Genomic DNA, 16,257 nt, shown 5'->3' on the forward strand with positions numbered 1-16,257 from the left:
TCCAATTTACATTTCCACCAACAGTACATGAGTTTTCCCTTTTTTCCACATTCTCATCAATACTTGTTTCTTGTCTTTTTGATTTTAGCCATTCTTTTTTGTGGGTGGTGGGTGTGGGATATGACTTTTACTGATATGAACTTATCCCCTGGAGTGGAAACAATGTCTGCAGAGAACCAAATGTATGTTACTATAAATTCTGCATCACAATTAAAATCCAAACAGTTTTGTTTTTAAAGTCGACTCAGCCAAAACCCACTACTTCAGAATGTACAGCTTCTTTGAAGCCAAAGTAACACTTAAATATGGTTAAGACTCAAACGCAGACATTTGATTGGTTGGAAAGCTAATTAAACTTCTAGCTTGCTCCAATAGAATTACAAAAAGGCAACATTGTGTTTTTCACAGAGATAAGGACCCCTGGAATCACCAACACTCTACAGCTGTTAAGAGTATTTAGAGTCCTGAGGTAATAAGGAATCCAGAGATCCTTTATTTTTTTTTTTTTATTTTTTTACAAATAGTTTATTGTCAAATTAGTTTCCACATAACACTCAGTGCTCATCCCCACAAGTGCCCTCCTCCATGCCCATCCCCCCCTTCCCCCCACATCCATCAGTCCTCAGTTTTTGTCAGCATTCAAGAGTCTCTCATGGTTTGCCTCTCTCCCTTTTCCCCACCATTTCCGCCCTTCTTCTCCCCCTTGTTCCTCCGTCAAGTTCCTCCTAATCCTCCTATACGTGCAAACATATGGTATCTGTCCTTCTCCGCCTGACTTATTTCGCTCAGCATAACACCCTCAAAGTCCATCCATGTTGCTACACATGGCCAGATTTCATTGTTTCTCATTGCCATGTAGTATTCCATGGTATAGATAAACCACATCTTCTTGATCCATTCGTCTGTTGATGGACACTTAGGCTCTTTCCATGTTTTAGCTATTGTGGAGAGTGCTGCTATGAACATTGGGGTACGAGTGCTCCTATGCCTCAGCATTTCTGTATCTTTTGGGTAAATTCCTAGCAGCATTATTACTGGGTCATAGGGGAGTTCTATTTTTAGTTTTCTTTTCTTTTTTTTTTTTTTCAATTTCAAAACAACATCAAACAATGAGTGTATTTAACCATACTCAGCTCATAACAGAACAAATGGGTAAGGAGAATAATTCATGCTACAGCGTATTGCTCTATGAACTGGCAACAGAAAAAGTTGGTAAAGGAAGGCACAGGACCTCTATCTTTAGAGTGTTAGAATTAGAACCGAGGGGCTCCATAATCATCTGGCATCCGCTCAATGTTGTACCTATGATTAGAAATGTACATGATGGGAACTCCAGGGATCTTCTGGATCCTTCGTTTAAGGTCCCGGTCAACTGTGGCCACAATGTAACACTTGTGCTGAGTTACTCTCTGTACTAAGCAGTCATCTGCATAGGTTCCTTTGTGTGTGCATGGTAATCGTTCAAATCTTGGGTCCTTGGCAATCCTTAGAGCCACTCGATACTTTTGACCCGATTTCTCAATTTCAGCCATTACACAGTCAGTTATACAAGGGATACACTTGGCATACAGACAGTCCATCATTGATTGTACTAAATCGAGTTTGGCTTTAATGGAAAAGTTGATAAAGTTGGTATCAACCAGGATGTGGTAAGGCGGGCCCAGCTGTGTGTTATATTGGAAGAATAAGCAGGAAGGATGTTGGGGGACTTCTCTTTCCTTGAGTGCACTGGGATCTTTCTTTTCTTTCTTTTTAGGTTTCAATCTGTCCTTCTCTATAAGCCTCTGATCTCGGAGACTAAGCATTTGCTTCATGGTTGCATACTTTCTTGCTTTCTTTTGCTTCCCCATGTTCACACCGCACTCTAGTTTCTATTTTTAGTTTTCTTAGGAACCTCCACACTGTTTTCCAGAGGGGCTGCACCAGTTTACATTCCCACCAACAGTGTAGGAGGGTGCTCGTTTCTCCACATCCTCGCCAGCATCTAGAGTTCTCTGATTGGCTCATTTTAGCCACTCTGACTGGCGTGAGGTGGTATCTCAGTGTGGTTTTGATTTGTATTTCCCTGATGAGGAGGGATGCTGAGCATCGTTTCATGTGTCTGTTGGCCATCTGGATGTCCTCTTTGGAGAAGTGTCTGTTCATGTCTTCTGCCCATTTCTTCACTGGGTTGTTTGTTTTTCGGGCGTGTAGTTTGGTGAGTTCCTTATAGATTCTGGATATTAACCCTTTATCTGATATGTCATTTGCAACTATCTTTTCCCATTCCGTTGGTTGCCTATTAATTTTCTGGGTTGTTTCCTTGGCTGTGCAGAAGCTTTTAATCTTGATGAGGTCCCAACAGTTTATTTTTGCTCTTGATTCCCTTGCTTTTGGGGATGTGTCAAGTAAGAAGTTGCTGCGGTGGAGGTCAAGGAGGTTGTTTCCTGCTTTCTCCTCTAGGGTGTTGATAGTTTCCTGTCTCACGTTCAGGTCCTTTATCCATTTTGAGTTGATTTTTGTGCATGGTGTGAGAAAATGATCTAGTTTCATTCTTCTGCATGTTGCTGTCCAGTTCTCCCAACACCATCTGTTAAAAAGGCTGTCTTTTTTCCATTGGATATTCTTTCCTGCTTTGTCAAAGATCAGTTGGCTGTATACTTTTGGGTCCACTTCTGAGTTCTCAATTCTGTTCCATTGGTCTATGTGTCTGTTTTTGTGCCACAGAGATCCTTTAAATAGTCTTTGGTTGTGCTTTCTTGGCAATCAGAGCTTTATGCATGCGTTGATTGACACCACCATCAGCAATTGTAGTCTTAATGAGAGAATACAATTCTTCATCTCCAGGAATACCAAGTTGCAAGTGAGGAGGGGTAACTAGCTTAACCTTCAAGTCTTTGAATGCATTTCCTGCCAATTCAAGTGCTTCTGCGGTGACGTACTCCAGGATGCCTGCACTGTGCACGGCAGCAGTCGCGCCCCCACCTCTGTGACTGGTCGTCTTAGATTTCACTGAATACGGCCCACCGGTAACTGCAAGCCAGCTCTCTGCTAGTGGAAAGCCCCTATGTCCTGGCCTTTCGCGAATCCTTCCCAGCCTTGCTGTCAGCCAGGTTAAATTCTGCTGACGCTCAAACATGCAAGGCAGAGAAAGGACTAGTCAGAAAGCCAGCAAGATCCCACCACCTCTTTCATTGGACCATGATTCAAACTGCCAATTTTAGCCCATCTAACAGGTGTGAGGTGAAATCACATTGCGGTTTTGATTTGCATTTCCCTGATGACAGTGATGTTGAGGATCTTTTCAGGTGCCTGTTGGCCATATAGATGTCTTCTGTGAAAAAGTCTATTCGGGTCCTCTGTCAATTTTTTTTTTAATGGGATGTTTTAGTTTCCTGATGTTAAGTTGTATAAGTTCTTCCTATATTTTGAATATTAATCCCCATATTATTTGCAAATATCTTTTCCCACTCAGTAAGTTGTCTTTTTGTTTCGTTGATGGTTTCCTTTGCTGGGCAAAAGCTTTAGTAGTTTATTTTTTATTTTATTTCCCTTGCCTCAGGAGACCTACCTAGAAAAATAGTACTATGAATGATGTCAGAGAAATTATTGTCTGTGTTCTCTTTTAAGATTTTTATGGTTTTAGGGCTCTTGTTTGGTCTTTAATAGATTTTGAATTTATTTTTGTGTATGGGGTTAGAAAGTAGTCCAGTTTCATGAGAATGTCCCCAGCACCATTTGTTGAAGAGACTATCTTTTCTCCATTGTATATTCTTGCCTTGTCAGAGATTAATTGACCACATAAATGTGGGTTTATTTCTAGGCTCTCTATTCTGTACCATTATCTATATGTCTGTTTTTGTGCCAGGACCATGCTGTTTTGATGACGACAGCTTTGTAGTATATCTTGAAACCTGGATTGTGATACCATCAGTTTTGTTCTTTCTAAAGATTGCTTTGTTTATTCAGGGTCTTTTGTAGTTCCGTTCAAATTTTGATATTTTTTCTAGTTTTGTGAAAAATACTCTTTGTATTTTGATAAGGATTGCACTGAATCTGTAGATTGTTCTGGGTAATATAGACATTTTAACAGTAATAATTCTTTAAATCCATGAGCATGGAATATTTGTGTCATATTCAATTTCTTTCATCAGTGTTTTATAGTTTACAGAGTACAGGTCTTTTACCTTTGGAGTTAAATGTATTCCTAAGTATCATTTTTGGTGAAATTGTAAATGGAATTATTTTCTTAATTTTTCTTTTCTGCTACTACATTATTAGTATATTCAAATATACTTAAATATATATATATAATAGTAATTCAAATATACTTTATATATTGATGTTATATCCTTCAACTTCAACGAGTTTACTTACTGGTAGTTTTTCAGTGAGGACTTAGGGTTTTCTATATATAGTATCACGTCATTTGTGACTAGATATTGTTCTATTTCTTCTTTTCTAATTTGGATGATTTTTGTTTTTCTTTACTAATTGCTATGGCTAGGATTTTTAATACTATGTTGAATAGTAGCAAGAGTGAGCATCCTTATCAGACAGAAAAAGCTTTCAATTTCTCACCATTAAATATAATGCTAGTTGTGGGGTTCTCATATATGTTCTTTATTATTGATGTTTCCTCTATATTTACTTTGCTGAGTTTTTATCATAAATGGATGTTGAATTTTGTCAAGTGCTTTTTTCTCTTTCTTCCTTCCTTCCTTCCTTCCTTCCTTCCTTCCTTCCTTCCTTCCTATTCCAAGTTATTAGTTCATTTACTTCTAAAGTAATTATTGATAGAGATTTATTTATTGCCATTTTGTTAAGTGTTTTCTGGTCTTTTGAAAGTCTTTGATACCCACTGTCATTCACATTTTCTCCAATGTTAGCTTATAGAAGCTATGTAGTTTTGAATGTTATATTTAGGCCTTTGATCATTTTTAGGTAATTTTCATGAAGTGTATAAGATCTGTGTCTAGATTTTTTTTTTAATGTGGTGAAATGTTTTCCAACAGGTTTTAGCTGAAAACACATTTTGCTCCATTGTATTGCATTTACTCTTTTGTCAAAGTTTAGTTGACTATATTTGCATGGGTTAATTTTGGACACTCTATTCTGTTCCATTAATTAAATTTTCAGTTCTTATACCAATATCACATTGTCTTGATTACTGTAGCTTTATAATATATCTTCAAGCCGATTACTGTTAACTCTTAAACTTCATTCTTCTGCTTCAATAGTTTGCCTATTTTGGGTATTTTGCCTCTCCATAAGAACTTTAGAATCAGCTTGCTGATAACCACAAAAACTTGCTGGGATTTTGATTAAAACTGTGATAAATCTAGAGATCAAGTTGTAAACAGTCAACATTTTGGCAATATCAAGTCTTCCTATCCATGACCGTGTAATATATCTCCATTTATTTAGCTCTTCTTTAATGTTTTTCTTCAGAGTTTCATAGTTTTCTTCATATAAACCTTGAACTACGTTTTTAGATTTATAACTAACTATTTCATTTTTGTCGTGCTAATGTAAATGGCACTGTGTTTTGAATTTTAAATCCCACTTGATTGATGCTAGTATATAGGAAAGTGGTAGTCTTTATATGTTAACCTTATATATTGAAAACTTGCTGTTGTCCTGTGTTAGTTCCAGGATTTTTTTTGTCCATTCTTTCAGATTTTCTACATCTGATTATGTCATCTGTGAATAAATATAGTTTCATTTCTTCCTTTCCAATCTGTGTATCTTAGTATGATGGCTTTAATTTTTGTAGATATTTTTACCAAGTTAAGAAAATTCCCCTTCTATATCTAGATTGCTGAGAATATTTATTATAAATGGGTATTGGATTATGTCAAATGCTCTTTCTTTTATCTATGATCATATGACTTTTATTATTTAATCTATTAATAGAAATTAATATAACATTAATTTATGTGCTTAATTAAAATTATTCAATTTTAGAATTTGAATCAGCCTTGCATAAATTAAAATAAATCTTATTTGGTCATGGCATATAATTTTTTATACATCATTAGATTAATTTGTTAATTTTTTTTGAGAATATGCAGTTATATTCAGAGATATTAGTCTGTGGTTTTGTTATAATATCTTGGTCTAGATTTGTTGTTAGAGTAGTGCTGGCCTCATAGAATTAGTTATTAAGTATTTCCTTTGCATCTATCTTCTTGAAAAGATTATATAAAATGGGTATTTCTTCTTTGAATATTTGGTATTATTCATATTGATATTCTGTATTCAATTTCACTGATTTCAAGTCTAGCTTTATTTATTTTATTATACTTATTTTTGATTGATTTTTCTCATTTATTTTCCAAGATACAAGTTTAGATGATTAATTTTATATCTATCTTCTTTTCTAAAATATGCATTCACTACCTTCAATACATTTTGATACATTATATTTTAATTTCCATTTAGGTTCTGTTGTTGATTTTTATTTTAAATATAATGTGGTTTGAAAAGAAACAACATATAACTTTTATTCTTTTAAATTTCTAAGTTATGTTTTGTGGTCTAGAATATGGTTCATCTTACCAAATGTACCATGTGAGCTTGAGGAGAATGTTTATTCTGCTCTTGTTGGATGAAGTTGATATGTATTAATTATATCCAGTTGATTTATGGTGCTTTTGAATTTATTGATGGCCTGACTGATTTTGTGTCTTCTGAGTCTGTCTATTTCTGATAGTGGAGTGTTGAAATATCCAACTATGAAGAGCTCAGTCATATAAAAGTTTTATTCTTAATTTTTTGAGGTACATTCATATCGTTTTCCATAGTGGTTGTATCAATTTACAATCCTATAAACAGTTAACAAGGCTTTTCTCTCCTCCACATCCTCTCCAATATATTATTTCTTGTCTTTTTCATAATAAGTATTCTAAGTGGCATTATACGATCACTCATTGTGGGTTTGATTTGCATTTCCTTAATAATGATGTGTAGCATCTTTTCACATGCCTGTTAGCCAGCAGTATATCTTCTTTGGAGAAATTATTCATATTATCTGTTAATTTTTTAATGTTTCTAATCAGGTTCGTTGTTTTGCTGTTGAGTTGTTTAAGCTCCTTTTCTATTTTGGATATTGACCTTTATTGAATATATGGTTTGTAAATAACTTCACCTATTAGTGGGTTGCCTTTTCATTTTGATGGTGGTTTCCTTTCTTACACGAATCTTTTCAGTTTGACATACTCTCATTTGTTTCTTTTGCTTATGTTTATTTTGCCTTTGGAGTTAGATTCACAAAGACCATTGCTAAGACAGATAGATGCCAAGGAGTTTACTAACTATGTTTTCTTCCAGAAATTTTATAGTTTCAGGTCTAAATGCAAGTCTCTAATTCATTTTAAGTTATTTTTTGTGTATGGTGTAATAGAGTGGTCTAGTTTTGCTTTTTTTGCATGTACCATTTATTGGAGGGACTGTCCGTTTCCCATTCTTTATTCTTAGTTCCTTTGTTTTACATCAATTGTCCATATATGTGTAAGTTTATTCCTGTGATCTCAACTATGTTCTACCTATCTGTGTATCTTTTTCATTCATCTGCATAATATTGCATATGTTTTGATATCTATATCAAAATAGATATCATCCTGTTTTGATTACTATAGCTTTAGGTATAGGTAGGTATAGTTTGAAATCAGCTTTGTTTTTCTTAAGATTACTTTGGATATTTGGCCTCTTTTGTAATTTCATTTAAATTTTAGAATTATTTGTTCTAGTTATATAAAGTATGCCACTGAAATTTCTATATGATTGAACTGAATTTAAAAATTTCTCAGGGTACTATGGACATGTTAACAATATTCTTCCAATCCACAAGCACAGAATATGTTGCTATTTATTAACATTTTCTTCACATTCTTTCACAGTGTCTTGAGGTTTTCAGTGTATAGGTCTTTCACCTTTTTGACTAAATTTATTCCTATATATTTTATTTATTTTATTTTTTCAGTGCAGTTATAAATGGAAATGTTTTCTTAATTTCTTTTTCTGGTAGTTTGTTATTAGTGTATAGAAATGCCACACATTTCTGTATATTGAATTTTGATACTGTAACTTTACTGAATTTATTTTAACAATTTATTGGTGGATTCTTTAGGGTTTTCTATATACAGTATCATGCCATCTTCAAATAGTGACAGTTCTACTTTTTCCTTTCCAATCTGGATACTCTTATCCTCATTCCTTTCTTCATTCATTCCTTCATTCGTTCCTTCATTTGTTCCTTCTTTTCTTTTCATTCATTCATTCATTGCTGTGGCTAAGATTTCTAATACTAATTGAATTAAAGTGTCAAGAGTGAGCCTCCTTGTCTTATGCCTGTTCTGAGAGGAAAAACGTTGGACTTTTCATGATTGAGTGTGATGTTAATGTGTAGGATTGCCATATATGTGTTTCATTATGTTGAGATGTGTTTCTTTCCTATCCATTTTGTTGAGAGTTTTTATCATAATTGAATGTTGAATTTTATCAAGTGCTTTTTCTGCATCTACTGAGATGACCTGATGATTTTTATTTTTGTTAATGTGAGTATCATGCTAATTGGTTTGCAGATATTGAGCCATCCTTGCATTCCTAGAATAAATCCTTCTTGGTTGTGGTGTATAATCATTTTAATGTATTGGGTTGTATTGTTGGATTCAGTGCTAATATTTTGTGGAAGATTTGGCATCTATATTTCTCAAGAATATTGGCCTGTATTTGTGTGTGTGTGTGGTATTTAGTCTGGTTTTGGTATCAGCATAATGCTGGCCTCATAATATTTTGGGACAGTTTGAGAAAAATGGGTTGACATTATCTATGTTCTAAATATTGTCGTTAGACATCTTGATATGTAATGTGATTAATGATGTAGCTTGATTAATATCTATCATTTTTGTTAGTATTTTCTCACCATTACCCTATGTTCTTGTTCCTATTTTTGCTTTATACTGTAGTGTGTTTGTGTGTGGTTTGCCATTTTTGGTTTTAATTGAATATTTTATATGATTCCATTTTCTTTCCTTAAAATTAGGCATACTTCTTTAATGCCTTTTTAGTAGTTTCCACAAAGTTGGTAAATTACATTTCAATGTTCCAAATCCACTTTCAAATAACAATATACCATATATTACTTCACAGGTGGTATAAGTACCTGACAATAATGAAAATGATCTTCTTCCTTCCTTTGCATAATTTTTGTCATTCATTTAGGTTATACATCAGCATACATATGCATGTGTGTGCATATATGTACAGTGTTGCTGTTTTGAACAAACTATTATATCTAAAATCAATTAAGAATAAGAAAAAGAAGAAAAATTATTCTACCTTTTTTTTTTTTACTTATTTCTCTGTAGTTCTTTCTATGTGTAGACTTAGATTTCTGATCCATATCATTTTTGATTTTCTAAAGTTTTTAAAAATATTTTTAAGTGTTTATTTAGTTTTTGAAAGGAAGACACAGAATCTAAAAGAGGCTCCAGGCTCTGAGCTGTCAGCACAGAGTCTGATGTGGGACTCGAACCCATAAACCAAGAGATCATGAAGTAAACCAAAGTTGTACACTTAACTGATTTAGCCACCCAGGTGTCCTGTCTTTCTAAAAGAATTTTAACATTTCTTGCAAGACATGTCTACTGGCAATAAATTATCTTAAGTTTTGCTTGTCTAGAAAAGTCTTTATTTCTTCTTTTAATTTAAAAATTCTCATATAATTGACATACAATGTTAATTTCAGGTGTACATTGTAGTGATTCAATAATTCCATACATTATTTATTGCTCATCACAATAAATGCGTTTTAATCCTCTTTACCTACTTCACCATTACCCCTGACCTCTCCTCTGACAACAACCAGATTGTTCAATTTTAGAGTCTGACTTCTTTCTCTTTTTCATTTGCTTTATTTCTTAAATTTCACATTTAAGTGAAATAATACAGTATTTGTCTTTCTCTGACTTATTTTACTTAGCATTATAAATGTTCTAGATCTGTCCATGTTGTTGCAAATGGCAAGATTTCATTCATTTTTATGGCTGAAAACTATTTCATTGTGTGTATATAGACACACACATACACACACACACACACACACATCATGCCATATCACATCTTTTATCCATTGATCTATCAGTGCACACTTGGGTTGCTTCCATATCTTGGCTACTGTAAATAATACTGCAATGGGGATGCCTGGGTGGCTCAGTTGGCTAAGCGTCTGACTTCAGCTTAGGTTAGGATCCCGCAGTTCATGACTTCGAGCCCTGCATTGGGCTCTGTGCTGACAGCCAGCTCAGAGCCTGGAGCCTGTTTCAGATTCTGTGTCTCCCTCTCTCTCTGACCCTTCTCTGCTCACGCTGTCTCTCTTTCTGTCTCCCTGTCTCTCTCTCAGAAATAAATAAAACATTAAAAATTAAAAAAAAAAAATACTGCAGTGACCATAGAAGTTTTATTTTTTCTTTTGAGGGACAATTATGCAGAGTACAGAATTCTAGCACAAAGTTGGTGTTTTCCTAGATTCTTTGATTTGTAGTTTGGTGTCTGACATTAGTTTGGGAAATTTCTTGACAATATTACTTTAAATGTTTCTTTCCTTTCTTATTTTTCTGTTTAAATTCCCCTTTCTAATATTCCCATTCTGAGTATGTTATACCTTTTGTAGTTGTAAAAACAGTATATTTAACTTCCTGGATATTCTGTTTATTATCTTTTTTTCTAAGGTACTTTTAGTCTACTGATGAGGCTATCAAAAGCTTTCTTTATTTCTGTTATAGTACATTTATCTCTAGCATTTTAAAAAAATTTTCAGCATTTTTATCTGTTTATGTTGTCTGTCTATTCTTGCATGGCAGTATATCCATTAAGGCCTTTAGCATATTAATTGTAGTTGTTTTGAAATCCTGTTCCAATAGTTCCAACATCTCTGCTACATTTAGTTCTGGTGTTTCCTCTATCTCTTCAAACTGTTCAAACTGTTTTTTACTTCTTAGTAGGCTTTGGAGATATATATATATGTATGTATATATGTATGTATATATATATGTGTGTGTATATATATATGTATATATATATATATGAATTGGTTAAATGAATGTGAAGTATTAGATACACTAGGAGGAAAATAACTTTGGAAAACTTCAAATACACTACAAACAGATATAATTTTTAACTCTGAGATACAGAAGAAAGGAGGAGATGCACGAAATTCAGGAACACCCTCAAAAATTTGGGACTTTAGCAGAAGATCAAGCAAAACTATTTATTAGTAGATAAAAAATGTAGAAGTCACACAATGCAAGAGAAAAGTATTTTCTCTGTTATTATAAGGGTTGGTATAAATAAACAATAGTATTGATCAACATGCCAAGGAAAAGACATTATGTAATCTTAATGCATCATTAACAACAATATTTGATCATTTATTAATAATCATTTAAATGAATGTTTATTATTCAAATATTAGAGTATTAATTAAAAGCCATTTTAAAAATTTCATTCAATATTCTCAATTACCTGTGAAGTAACAAGCCAAAAGACTTGTAAAGTCACACAGTAACATTTGGCAGAACTGCAAGAAGAACTAGAAGTCAGTTTAAAGAATTTGTGGGGTCGTCTGGGTGGCTTAGTCGGTTAAGCATCCGACTTTCGCTTGGATCTTGGTCCCGCGGTTCGTGGGTTCGAGCCCCGCGTCGGGCTCTGTGCTGACTGCCAGCTCAGAGCCTGGAGCTTGTTTCAGTCTGTGACTCCCTCTCTCTCTGACCCTCCCCTGCTCACGCTGTCTCTCTCTCTCTCCTAGAAATAAATAAAACATTAAAAAAAAAAAAAAGAATTTGTGGTAAAGGGGTCCCTGGGTGGTACAGTCAGTTGAGCATCTGACTTCAGCTCAGGTCATGATCTCAGAGTTCACGAGTTCAAGCTCCACTTCTGATTCTGTTTTTCCCTCTCTCTCTGTCCCTCCCTCACTCATCTCTGTCTCTCAAAAAAATAAATAAAACATTAAAAAAATTTAAAGAATTTGTGGTAGAAAGTAATGTTATAATATTTATCAGGCAGCATGATTTTTACTTTTGTAATTGAGGAGGTGCTATATATAAATCTAATACGATTCATAATCTGCCCATTTCTTGCACAGTGATATACTGTATAGTCACAATGAAAAAAATAGCCTTCAAGCACTGTATAAATGTCTTTTGCTTTTAATTAAAAAATAAACTAATATAAAAGACACCAAATTACAGATCCAAATATTTCAAAGAACTCCTAGCTGGATAAATGAATAAGTACACATAGATATCCTTGTTAATCTTTAGAATACTAAAATTAAATGTATAGTCTTGTAGGCAGCCAGAGGAAAAGAACATAGAAGAGAAGGGAAAAAAAAGATAATTGCTGCAGATGTTTCTTCAGAAAACAGGCAAGTTAGAATATAATGGAGTGCCATCTTCATTGTTATTATTTATGTATTTATGCATTTACTTATTTATTATTATTTTAGAGAGAAAGCGCAAAAAGGGTAGAGGGACAGAAAGAAAGTGAGAGAGAGAGAGAGAGAGAGAGAGAGAGAGAGAGATCATATGGGGCCCAGGATCCCGGCCCTGGGATCATAACTTGAGTCAAAATCAAAGAATACGATGCTCAACCAAGTCCACCCACGTGCCCCATGGAGTGCCATCTTTAAACTACTGGAGAAAGGTGAGTCAAAATACTAAAAGAAAAAAATACTATAATCATTAACAAATGAATAAAAAGAATTGGGAAAAATTCAATATTCAGTTAGGTAAATATTCTCAGTACATTATCTATAGAAAAAACATCCTTACCTTGACAAAACCATTTATTACAAATGTAAACCTAATATCCAGACAATGATGAAAGACTTAATGTTTTCCTCATAAGTCTAGAAACAATGCAAAGCTTGCATTCATCGCTTTTATTCTATACATTACTAAATTTACTGCTGAGGGTAATAGGGGAAGAAAAAAAGCAGTAAAGATTAGAAAGTAATAAGTAATACAGTCCTTATCAATAGATGACACAGGTTTGTATAACATGTATGTAATCTAAAAATAAAAATAAACTAAAATGGATAAACAAATTTTACAATGTTACAGGATAGAAGGTCAACAGAAATAAAAGGCATTTAAATTTTTTTTTAATTTATATAAACCCAAGTTAGTTAACACGTAGTATAATAACGATTTCAGGAGAAGAATTTAATGATTCATCACTTACGTATAACACCGCATTATCCAACAAGTGCCCTCCCTAATGACCATTACTCATGTAGCCCATCTCTCACCTAACACCTCTCCTGCAACCCTCAGTTTGTTCTTTGCATTAAGAATCTCTTATGGTTTGCCTCCCTCTCGGTTTTCATCTTATTTTTCCTTCCCTTCCCCATGTTTATCTATTTTGTTTCTCAAATTCCACATATGGGTGAAATCGTATGATACATATCTTGATGTTTTTTCTTACACAACTGGTCAATGAACACACAAAAAGATGTTTAACATATTAACCGTGGAAATCCAAATAAAACCAAAATGAGCTGCCATTTTATATCTACTACAATGACTAAAATAAACATAAATGATAATATCAAATTGTAGTGAAGAAGTGGGTTAAATAATACCATATATTTATGGTATTTATTCCATGACATAAATACCATGCATGTCACCTTTGCATGGTAGTATTGCAAAATAATAAACCATATCAGAAAGAGTTTGATAGTTTCTCAAAATTTTCACCATATGATCCAGCAATTCTGCTCTGAGATATTAGTCAAAGGAATTTTTAAAAAAATCTTTAAAAAAGACACACAATAGCCATGTAGGTGAATATTTATAATAGCTTTATTAAGACAAGTCAAAAATCAGAAAATATCCAAATAAAGGAATTGATTTATTTTCATGCAATGGGGTGTGCCGGAAGAGGGTGGGGGGAGGAAAAACCTACTGATTCAGCTGCAGGAATCAACCTCAAAAACATTTTGTTGACCAAATCAGCAAGACACAGAGACAAGTTAACATTTTCTCTTATATGAAGGTCAAAAATCAACAAGATACTTTCTAGTGATAGAAATCAGACCTGTGGCTTCCTGGTGGAAAAGACTGAGGATGAAAAATGCTGAATTGACTACCAATGGTCACGAGATTTTTCTGTGGAATAATGTTCCATAACTAGTTTGGAGAGCCGATGTATGGCGCCATCAATTTATCATAACCCATAGAATTGTACACTCAAATTAGGTACAACTTAAATTATGTCTCTAAAATTTGATTTAAAATGCTACCATAGGGGTGCCTGGGTGGCTCAGTTGGTTAAGTGTCCAACTTCGGTCAGGTCACAATCTCACAGTCAGTGGGTTCAGTCCCGCCTCGGGCTCTGTTCTGACAGCTCAGAGCCTGGAGCCTGTTTCAAATTCTGTGTCTCCCTGTCTCTCTGCCCCTCCCCCACTCATGCTCTGTCTCTGTCTCAAAAATAAATAAAACAAAAAAATTTTTTTTAAATAAATAAAATGCTAATATAGAAGTCTTCTTAAATTCAATTAATTTTTTTTCATCTTTGAGGACCAGTGCATATGTTGATATCCACTCATACAATCAAAATCTTGTTTGAAAAATATACATGGACCAGAACCTTTTTCTTGATAATCAATCTCTTCCTTTTGTTCCTGCTTTAATCTTACTGGGAGACTTTTTAGTTCTTAAATTCTTCCAAATTCAAAAATAATATTATATATCCTATTTCCCAGCTGTCTAAGTACATAAAATAATTTTATTAAGTTGTCAGCCCATATCTGAGCTATGAAACTCATCACATGGGTGAAAGGAAATACCATTAGCATTTTTCCTACAAACCATTTCACATGGTGAATACTCCAGAACCGACTATCAATTTTATTGAGAGGTCCACAGTAGGAGACTAGAAAATACAATATGTGAGAACATATGGCAATACTTACACAAATGAAATACAGCCTATACAGATGGTTTCCTTAGAGAATAGAGTAACATGCTTGGGTTGTTTTTTGTAGTCAGTCGGCTCCAAGATGGAGTGTGGTATCAAGTTAGAGTTGGCAGCAATAACTTAATGGTAGAAGAAAAAAATCTATAAAACCCATATGGGTAACTTTGAATGCATTTTCTTTCTAGCGGGAATCCTCAAGTTTGTTTAGCCGGCTCCTCCTAACAGATTTTCTAATAAAGGTAAAAATAAAAAATAATAATCCATGGTACTTCTAAATGGTGCCAGAAAATGTGGAGAGTTTTTTCCAAAACTGACAAATTACAAATTAGGTAAAGACTAAAGCTCTAAGCAAATTTATAGAAGTGTAAAATAGAGTAAAGAAAGCCAAACAAAATTACTATTCTATCCTTTAAGCCATGTGTAGCTGTGGCTGTTTGTGATCTGTCCATGTGTCTTCAACACTCTCACTTTCACACGGACCCTTTCTGGAGTCACCTGCAAATCTCTGCTGCAAGGCTTCTCCGTGACCTGAGGAGGCTCAGCACAAGAAAGGCAATCTAAAATCACCTTAGATTCCATACCCCTAGAAGTAGTCCTCTGCAGTGATGAGACTTTGGCATTTAAATACCCACTCCTTTGCTTTTCATGGGATCTGAGGAGGGTTCATTTCTGTCTCTTAGAATTCCCAGTGGAATCAGGATACTCCTTTGTCCACAGTTGATAACTTGCCTAATAACAGGCTGTTTATTGGTTTCCTTCTTCCATTCCCACTTTCCCACTCCATTAACAGTGTTAACTGAAATCTATTCCCAACTAACTAATCACACTCATATCCTGTCTCAATAACTGCTTTTCAAGGAAGATAATGGATAGTTAATTAAAGGAAAAATACTAAAAGTTACATTCATTTTTGTAATTGAAATATTTCTAATTGCAAAGAAGATACACATAAAATCTGGATAATTTTATGCCTCTAACTTCTAAGCAAAAGACACATAATCAATATTTCCCTAAGAGATTTCCCTAAGGGGAAGACATTGTAAGGTAAAATCTATCTCATTTGAAAGTTTAGGCAAAGGTGAGGAGTCACTTTTCATTGAACGTTCTATAAATATGAATGGCTCATTTTCTTTCTTTCTTTCTTCCTTCCTTCCTTTCTTCCTTCCTTCCTTCCTTCCTTCCTTCCTTCCTTCCTTCCTTCCTTCCTTCCTTCCTTCCTTCCTTCCTTTCCTTCCTTCCTTTCCTTCCTTCCTTCCTTCCTTCCTTCCTTCCTTCCTTCCTTTCCTTCCTTCC

General features: G+C 34.2%; 1 protein-coding gene and 1 pseudogene across 1 annotated transcript; both read right to left on the bottom strand.

The window, feature by feature from the left end:
* Nucleotides 1-1,109: 1,109 nt before the first annotated feature.
* Nucleotides 1,110-1,850, bottom strand: LOC120244772 (rRNA-processing protein FCF1 homolog). The gene has a single exon (XM_039251509.1). It carries the CDS (start codon nucleotides 1,848-1,850, stop codon nucleotides 1,254-1,256), a length of 597 nt encoding a protein of 198 aa, XP_039107440.1. The 3' UTR covers nucleotides 1,110-1,253.
* Nucleotides 1,851-2,713: 863 nt separating this feature from the next.
* The window catches only part of LOC120244768, a 33,934-nt pseudogene continuing 20,390 nt past the window's right edge, over nucleotides 2,714-16,257 (bottom strand).

The sequence above is a fragment of the Hyaena hyaena genome, unplaced genomic scaffold (assembly GCF_003009895.1).
Source record: "Hyaena hyaena isolate Hyena2069 unplaced genomic scaffold, ASM300989v1 scaffold_391, whole genome shotgun sequence".
NCBI classification, from domain to species: domain Eukaryota; kingdom Metazoa; phylum Chordata; class Mammalia; order Carnivora; family Hyaenidae; genus Hyaena; species Hyaena hyaena.